Raw genomic sequence first — 9514 nt, 5'->3', positions numbered from 1 at the left:
TTATCTGAGATCTTCAGTCCATTGAAATTAATTATTCTCTACAAAAAATTCCTACAAAAATTTAATAATGTGCAAAATTTCATAAATAAAGTTCTAAAATATGTAATTACATGCATAAGATACCGTTAGGCTACAATGTGTAGTTACTAACTAGTGTATATAAGATAAAAATTCATTCAAAGATAAAAATGTAACAAAACAAATTCAATCATAAATTCTTAAAAAAACGTGAATTAGCGGAAAATCTCAATGGTGTAATGCATTTTCTCTTAAGAAATGGTGCAATCCTAGTTGACGTGAATATTGGATAAACCAGCTTGAAAATAACTTTGTTTTGTGATATGAAGAGCACCAGCGTACTGATGTTTGGAGAATTCACTGGAGGGATTCTCTTGCCATCTCTCGTATAAACATTGCACCAACTAAAATAATGAGAGGAGTTACTTTTAGAGTCGCTTTTTTCAAAAATATATCTTCTACGCCTTCAATAATTAAAAATGTTTTAACAAATAGTTTATGTTTTGAACCACTCGAACAGCACTAAACTCAAATTACCAACATCGTAGTAGTAGCAAAAAACTCGTACCGAGTTCATAACTCAGCCAAATCTGGTATTTTCTTAGCCCGAAAATTTTAGCCTCGCTTATGGTGAGAATGTCCTCAGAACTAAAATCATTAAAATCGTCTTCAAACGTGATTTGCAACGTACCTTGTAAACGTGTTGTTCATAGACCACATGTTCAACGTTTGTCACATCTTTCAACAATGCATCCCAATGGTCTTGTGTGACATCACTCCCGTCGTAGAAATCTGATGGCTTCTTTCCTAGAATGAATGATTTAAAAATAATTGAAATTTCTGCATAGGGTCGCAGAATCTTACATATGGCTTTTCCAGAAATGGTCCGTGCCCCCTAGAAAATCGGGTATCCAGAGGGTTAACGATTTTTGTTCAAAAGTGGATATCCAGGGGGTTAAATATCTATAAGGGAGCGGATATCCGGTGTCTTTTCAAGTAAAAAATACGGTATCCAGGGGTAAGCATCTTTATAAGAGGGTCTTTACTAATAAAGTAGGATATGCAGTTCGGAACTTTGAAAAATCAATATCCTCAACAGTGAGGGTAAAGTTTTTTTCTGGAAAAGCTCATTCAAGGTTATAAAACTCAGAAAGTTGCTTACAGGTTCACACAGACAATGGTAACCTTTTTTAGGATGAAACAAGCGTTTACGTTAGATTCAAACACATCGATCACCACAATGATGAGACTTTCTCTATCTATGCTCACGAGATTTTTCTCTCTCGTAAAACTCACCTAAAAGTGGAGCTCCTTGTTCGAGGTAGGTCATCAGTATACCGCTCACCATGCCACGCAAACCAAGGAGTGCGTCATCGAAATTGAGGAGAGGGAGAACTTGCCGAGCTGACCAGGTACCTGAAAAAGAAGTTGAAACAATCAACCACTAAATAGCAGCGGATCTGCAAATGGAATGTCAATTCCAGCATTAATTTAGAGACACTTCTCTACAGCTATTTGGTATACAATAGAGAATTTATACACGATTTAAAAGTTATGTTTCATTCTAAATGTAGCGCAACCATCTATATAAACACGCCTGTTTGAGGCATTGAAAGTACATTAAAATCATCACCTAGAACACAAGTTTCTAAAAAGATGTAAGTAAACTGTATTCAATTCATTTAAGACGCTCACTATTTGCATTATGCATTGCTCGCTGCTCGCAGTTTGAGCACTCTTGTGAGTCCACAATGCAATCCACAAAATGTGTAACCGTACATGCTGTGCCCAAGTTCAGGAGTTGCCATAAAGCCATTATGTTAATAACCGGGAGGGCACATTGCTATACATTGTAAGTAAAATGTATAACAAAAACTTCACTTCTTAGACGCAGTAATGTAGTGGGGGTATCGATCTTGACTGCCATCCAGGAGGTCATGGTTTGATCCATACTTGGTGCTGTGGTTCACTTGACAAGTGAAAATATATCTTCACCCGGGCTAACCTACACTATTTGAGGGGTGTTTGGTAGACGAAAACTCAAGAAGCCAGTTAGTGACTATGACAGGGATCAATTCCAAAATACAATGGATGAGGTGAACGTTGACAGGCCTTGTTCCCGGGTGGCCAAGATTAATGCAGTTGCTCCGAAAATTGGATTGGATTTGTGTCGGGATCGCAAGCTGGCAGGCAGCAGAATAGCAAAGACGGTTTTAACGGACGACACCTAGCTCGGTCAATATAGAAGCAGGAGTCCTCTTGACAACAATACTGTAGGAAAGCAGTGCATTCTTACTTGTGACACCGTGCAAAAGGAAGAAATCATTTGTTCTGTTGGCTTCCACGTACGTTTTCGTTGCAATGTCCATCAACCAGTCCATACATCTCCCGATCTACAATAAGGTTTGTGGTAAATTTTAGAGACCGAATTAAAGTTAACCTAGAAAGGGGTACCTGTTGAGCATGTTGCTTGACCAATTATAAACTATGGTTCACAGACGAAGAGTTGACAATTTTCGTCCTAGGTGTGCCTGGACTAAATAGAGACTATCCATGGGTTTATGATTAGACTGAAAGGAAACCCAAAAACGATCAATATAGAAGCAGGAGTCATCTTGACAACAATACAAATTTTGCACAGAGGCAGTCTCAGCACGCCAAATATTAGATGTATATCAAAATGAATTTTTTTATCTAAACTTTAGAAGGAGCACAAAAGAAAAGAAAAGAGTCTCCATTTATACAGTGAGTTTTAGAGGACAAACTACTGTTTAGAACTGACATAGACAACAATAGTTTATGTAAACTATAAAACCATTTGTAGTTTTGTACATAAACATTCGACTAGTAGTAGGCTTCGAGTAGCTATAAAACTCTTCTCGTAAGTCGATAATGATAACACGAACAAAACAAACCTGACTGATATCTCGGTCAGCTGGCCTGAACCACTCTGGCAATTGGAGATTGTTGGTCAAATCCATCATCAAATCGCTATGGTAACGTGGGGACGCCCAGCCATAGATTCCAAACATGTGCGTTTCTTTTCTAGTATGAAGAACAGAAAAAAAGGGTCAAATCCATTTCAAAAAAGAGACGGTGCGGAGCACCAAAAAGGTTGCAACCGGCGGAGTGATACCACTTAGGAGTATGAAAACGTCAACTAGCACCTCGTTAGAACTAATACAATTTTATGTTGGACGGTGAAAAAGAATGCGGTTATTATATTTTGATTTTTCCCGACATGTTTCGGACTCGGTCCGTTCTCAAGGGAATACAATTTTATAATGTAGTTTTTAGTGAGTTTCACCGAGGGAAATTTCCAATGCTCACCTGAAATCTCGATCTTTTTTGTTTTCTTCTTGTACTTGTTGAACGAGCTTCTCGTCTTGCAACACTTTCAAGGTGTCCTCCAAGCTTGTCTTCCCGTACCCAAATTGTGAAAGGTCTAATCTCTACGAATGCGTGAAGTAAAATAATGTTCATTCATTTTTATGACTATTAGCCAAGGCTGTCCCGCAATTCCGCGTTCTTCTTAAAGCAACCGTTCGGGCTCTCAGTGTTTTAGGCTAGCCTCGCATTTCCCTACAATTATAAACGTTTTTACAATTCAAATAAAACATTTTTACAACAAAACAAAAATAAAACAAGAAAATCACACGGCTCTGAAAAAAGAATATAGCTACCTTAGGGTTGTTCATGTCGTTTCCATAGAGAGGGGAGTATTGTTGGTCTATGATGGTGATACCCTCCACAACAGCTTGGTCTGATCCTACTGCAAGACCATACCCCATCTGTATGAAACCATGGAAAGCAGAATACAATGGGCCATCCACGATCGGTGGGCACGTACCTGAGAACGCAAAATACTTAAATATTAATCTCGACGACCGGCTTCTTGATGTGTCAAAACGCTCAAAAATATATACCTAATTCCAATCAATATTTTACAAAAAAGAACCCGACGTCCAACAAATTTTACATTATGTTTTAAAAAGGTCTAAATCCAAGATGCAAGAAACCATGCGATTAAACAAGTCCATATACTATAGAAAGATTATATACGCTTTATCTAAAATCCAAAAAATAAGAAGGAGTTGGTGCCATACCAACTTATTATTATCCCATTTTTGCTGTTTTTTGCTCATTATTTTCAAGAGTTTAGTATTAGTTTATAAAATGTCAATAATCGAGTACCCCTCTTCCCGTGTACGCAAGCGCACATATATCCGCCTAAACCCCCTTCTTGGTACGTACTTTAAACTTTCATCCCTCCATCACCAGCGAAAAAAATTGTCTAGTTCGGGCCTATATTTCAAATAGGAACCTTAACTTTTTATTTTTTGCATTGAGGACGAGTTGTCAAGAAAACAACCTTTCTTTATAAAGGTCGCTTATTATTTCGCGAGAACAGGACAACAATTCACTCTTCATCTCTTTCACAGAATTTTACATGCAAAAAAGGGGCTGTAAAAAAATTCTTTTGAGTACGTACATTTTCTTTCGACCCTCCCCCCTCTGTTTGCAAGCATACGCTTTTGACAAGACATCCCCTAACGTACGTGGACGACCCCTAGTACAATCCGGGACATAAATATAGAAACACATGCTTGTAAAACCCCTTATATTGAGGGACTGTTTCATTCTTTTCTGACTCAGAGATTAGCGCTTGTTTACTAGCTCATTTTCTTGAATTTACCATAAATAAGACGGTGCATTAAGTTTGTGTATATTTTACTGACATTGTCCGTTTCTCTTTATCAAGAATCAACCTTACGGACCAATATTACAAAATAATGATTTATTTTTAAATGGCCTAAGTCAATTTCACAAGTTTTACTGAGTATAACACCTGTCACAGGCAGTCAGCCAAAAAAATACATTCTTCCCAACAGTAAGTACGTCTTTAAATTAATACAAGTTATCTGTTGATTTCAAAAAACTTTTGACATAAAAAATGGCTCCAGAGTCGGGGAAATCTCTAAAACAACTTAATTCAAGTTCTCAGGAAACACAAACCCTCTGAGTTGATACATGAAAAAACAACCGTGCTTTTATTGTGCAATTCCAGAAGAAGCGCTACCGTTTCCCCTGGCTTTTGCCGAAAATTTAGAAATTTTGATCCATTTTTAAGAAAGCCCTAGATCTTCAACAAAATGTAGTTTAATTGACCAAAACTTTAAAAAATTTTGATTATAGTATCCTTCTCAAACGGTAAAAAAAAGGAGATATTATTACTTGAAAATTCTTTTTAAAAGAAACAAATCATAAATGATAAGAATGATACAAGCAATGTAACAATACAATTGTTGAAGCTGATTCAAACAGTCATAACTTTTTAACATCTCAGTTCACAGACAGCTTTTTTGGGGTTCGTACAAGAAGCGTAATACCATCCTTTCACACTGCCATAGTTACGACTCAACATACAATGCCAATCTGAATGTTGACCAGCATCTGGTTTGGCCACAGCTGACCAGTAACTTCCAGTAACTCTTTGTGTTTCACATAGATGAGCTCCTCGACCAAACCAATACCACGCTCCTGAGTTGCCAACTTCGAATCCACCAATCCAAACATCATTATCGAATCGATGCGACATGACAGATTGAACTTCCTTGGTGTCAGCTCTGGCGAAATTTGTTCTGTTCCCTGGTTCAATGCTTTGACATTTCATCGCTTGCTCATGCCATGGTCTACGCGTATCAAGTTGTGTTAACCAGAGATTAGCGTTGACTCTGACCCATCGATGGTTCCAATTGGTTGGGAAACAACCAGTGGGCTGTTGGTGGGTTGAACCCAACGCTAGTGCTAAGCAAATTAATACTGCCAAAGACTTCATGGTGCTAAACTTGCTTGTTAATGACTGAAACTCTCAGCTCGTTTAATTCAACTTTATTATAAAGATTTTTTGTTTGATTGTTTGTCGTCTGTTTACATATACGAAGTATACAATTTACTTTGGGTAATGTATTCATTTGGGCAGCAGAAATAATACACCTGCTTTACTGTGAGTATTTGCTTACATTTTTTTATTAACTGAATCAAAGAAAAGCTAATTGCAAAAATAATAAAAAAATCAAAATGCATCGAATATAGCCCGTCTATTATTATATGGGACAAAGCTTTGCCCTTTAACAGCACTTTGTTTCATTCTTTTCGATGGCGAACAAACGTTAGATAACGTTAGTTGACGTTCAACACAAATAAAAAATGATGGACTACATTTTTTCGAAGGGTCAAATTAGAGTTTAGTAATAACCAGACTGAGGAGCGTAAGAGAATACTTACGACGCAAAAATAACTTCCTGATGCGGTTTACAATCGTAGACAAAACTACTGTCACAAAAGCGAGTCCCCCTTTTTCCACTTTCAATATTGGAGAGAGGAGCCTTGCAACTTCCATTAAGTCCATTTCAACCCTGAAGATGGGCATAGTGTGCAAGGGGGTTCCAGGTCCCACCTAGAAATTCAGGTCCCACCTAAAAATTCAGGCTGCACATAAAAATTCAGGGACAGGCTCCACATAAAAATTCAGGTCCCACACAACCCTGAAATTCCTACCCTCAATCCAGACTCCCAGATCCCAGCTAAAAATGCTATCCTCACGAAAAATTATACTAATTCGAGGAACGAATCAAAAATTCTTACAGTATAATAATAAAAAGGAGAAAGGTTTAGTAAAGTAAAATAATTATTTATAGAATATAAAATTTAGAAAATATTACAATTATATTGGAAATAAGAAAAAGCTAACATTAACTTTTACCAAAACACCAAAAATCCCACCTAAAGACCTTAAAACTTGTTTCTCCCACCTAAAACCTGAAAATTTCCAAAACCCACCTGGAAATTGTCGACCCAAAACACCAACCCCCCCCCTTATTCTGGGGAGGGGGTGCACACTTTGATGAGTGTAGGAGAACATATATTTATGTCCAGAATTGTAGGTCTACTTATATCTACCACAAATAACAAATAAAAATAATCTCCTCTTCTTTTGATCAAAACCATCCGTGCATATCTCTGATAGATACCCAAAAGAAGTATTTTGAGATTTTTAATATTAATATCGATATATACCTTTGATGGTATCCATGATGTTACCATTATATTTGTTTTGATGCAAATTCATGTAATGTGACAACAGTTTGTAGTAGCCTTGATTCTTACCACGATAATCTTCAATGTTGTCACTCTATGAAAATAAATGCAAAATATTTCAAAATGTATGATAATTTGGAAGATTTTCAGATTAAGAATATTATCAAAGACTGAATACTAAGATAGATACTTGAAAATGGGGGTGTAGACTTTTGATGTAGTATTTTGGCTTATTAACCATGAAAAAAAAACTGATCCGGGCGACCTATGACCCTAGAAAATTGCACAAGTACTCTTAATAAGATTTTATTAAAAGTCGGAAAGTTTCGAGTCGTTTAAAAAGATTTTCTCCGAGATATACGCAAAAAAACTCAAGCGTGGTAGATTCTATCCCCCCCTGGGGCTAATAGGGTTAAACGGATCTCTCAATAGAATAAAATAAAACTGCCCCTATCCCAGGGAGATGGTTCTCCTTAAAGCAATACTTTGAAACAATCAAAACTAAAGAACTTTTCTGATTGGTTGAAAAAAGAGAAAATATGTGAGACGCGTGTTATTTACTTTTTATCAACTGCCTTTCTTTTTATTTCAAGTGAGGGGATATAGCTGGATATAGTGTTAATTATAAGAACTTTCTGAAGCAGGAAGGATTTTTTAAGATTTTAATTGAGGTATGGCTTTAGAAATCCTTTCATATCTCAAGAATCAAATTGAAATACAACTTTTTGCGAAAATTTTGCACAAAGACAGTCTGATGTTAAAATTTATGCCAAATATTTTTGGAAATTTGTATTCAAAAATGGTGTTTACATTTCGGCGACATCGTATGTTGTCTCAAAGTATAGCTTTAAGGATAACATTCTCCCTTTGAAGGTAGATGAAAAGCAAGAAAAAATTCTTTTCAGGATTTACTAATTAGAAGACAAATTTCAAAAGCAAATTGCCTGGTTGAATATTTCATGAACTGTTGTCTATATCCATTACCTGAAGATGATCGATTTCTACTTGTTCAGTAAGCGGATCGTTTTCATTATACACTTCAACCGATGACTGAACGACTTTCACATATTTCTCAGTCAATTCTTTGGAATTGCTTAGTCGTGCAAAAGCAATGATGCCTTGAGCTTTATGGTTGTGTCTTACACCCTATTAAAGATGAATTAAAGAAAATCATGGAAATTTCAAGACACCTCGAAAACATTTTATCAAATACTAACAAAAATGCTCTAGTAAAATAAGATTATTTGTTTTAGCAAATTGTCTACAAAAAAAAGAGAATTTGCAGGAATTCAACAATAATATTGCTTGAAAAGAATCAGCAGCTCTTACCTTGTAATATGCATGATATTTAAGAAAAGTTTCTTGCTCAAGAATTTCCAGCAGCCATTTTGCAGATTTCATATTTTTTGCTTATTATTTTTCTAAGTCTAAAGGAAAACACACATCATATGTTAGAGTTATATACATCTCTTTTTAATCAAAATGTGAGATAATGACCGTGATTATGTCTATCCAGCATTGCCAACATTTCAACCACAATGATTAAAAAATGATATACCTCAAAGTAATAGATCATTCCAATAACTCTAAAAAGAGCTGAAAAGCAGACTGAAAGAAAGAAACTGAAACAAAAACCTCAAAAGACTTAATTACTAAAGAAGGGATGGGATTTGTTGCAAAATAACAAGGTCCAAAAATCATAACCATCATTTGTCAACTTTAAATTCCACTTTATGAGACGAGAGATCTCAGGATTAAAAATATAAACACGATTTTACTTGTAGAACTAACAACAAGAGTTAAATATAAACATTGTTTTTATCAAATATAGGAAAATTTTACTTAGACTCCAAGGTAATCGAATAAACTTTTTGGGAGGTTCTGATTCTTCAAATTCATTTCAGAATGAAGCACAGTCATCCTCGATTGGTGCTTCAGTGAAATGTTTTCTTCATTCATTGTCCTGCTAATCTTGAAGAATAAAACATCTTTCAAGTCCATATCCAAGTCACGAAAAACCGCTCCAACCTCTGTCATATTCCAATTGATAGAAAATCTAGCTGAGGACACTTGCTCCATAACCACCTCTGAAGACTTTTGGCCATTCGAATTAAGAATAAATAAACGAGATGTCAATGTTAACGGCTCGAAGGATTCATAACATATTCTTACTGACAGGAGATCTCTGCCACATCTTTTGATCGGTCGAACAGAATACACATTCTGATCTTGTACAAGATCATCTTTAACTTTCATTTCTGATACCTTGGCAATCTCACCATTTTGCAGTTTATACAATCGAATGATATTTACTTTCAAATCATAATCAGCATAATTTGAAAGAAGTAATTCTCCAGCAAAGAGAAAATTACAATCATCTGGTGCAGGGATGGAG

General features: G+C 35.9%; 1 protein-coding gene across 1 annotated transcript; it reads right to left on the bottom strand.

Annotated features, from left to right (window-relative positions):
* Positions 1 to 12: 12 nt before the first annotated feature.
* LOC136811457 (uncharacterized) lies at positions 13 to 8572 on the bottom strand. Its single transcript, XM_067068065.1, has 10 exons — positions 8449 to 8572; positions 8104 to 8265; positions 7099 to 7213; positions 3702 to 3868; positions 3349 to 3470; positions 2934 to 3063; positions 2315 to 2411; positions 1315 to 1434; positions 710 to 825; positions 13 to 422 (listed from the first exon to the last, which is right to left on the bottom strand). The coding sequence occupies exons 1-10, from the start codon at positions 8518 to 8520 to the stop codon at positions 288 to 290; spliced, it is 1236 nt and encodes a 411-aa protein (XP_066924166.1). The 5' UTR covers positions 8521 to 8572; the 3' UTR covers positions 13 to 287.
* Between the last annotated feature and the right edge of the window lie 942 nt (positions 8573 to 9514).

This window comes from Clytia hemisphaerica, unplaced genomic scaffold (assembly GCF_902728285.1).
Source record: "Clytia hemisphaerica strain Z4C2 unplaced genomic scaffold, Clytia hemisphaerica genome assembly, whole genome shotgun sequence".
In the NCBI taxonomy this organism is placed as follows: Eukaryota; Metazoa; Cnidaria; class Hydrozoa; order Leptothecata; family Clytiidae; genus Clytia; species Clytia hemisphaerica.
The sequence above is the reverse complement of the archived record's forward strand: the minus strand, read 5'-3'. Positions and strand labels throughout refer to the sequence as shown.

Bases quoted from the DNA above. Each gene is read 5' to 3' on its own strand.
- LOC136811457 (XM_067068065.1), bottom strand. From the start codon at position 8,520: ATGAAATCTGCAAAATGGCTGCTGGAAATTCTTGAGCAAGAAACTTTT. The intron at 8,266-8,448 runs GTAAGAGCTGCT...CATCTTTAATAG, and splicing joins AATATCATGCATATTACAAG to GGTGTAAGACACAACCATAA. The intron at 3,869-7,098 runs GTATATATCGAT...TTGCGTTCTCAG, and splicing joins CATCATGGATACCATCAAAG to GTACGTGCCCACCGATCGTG.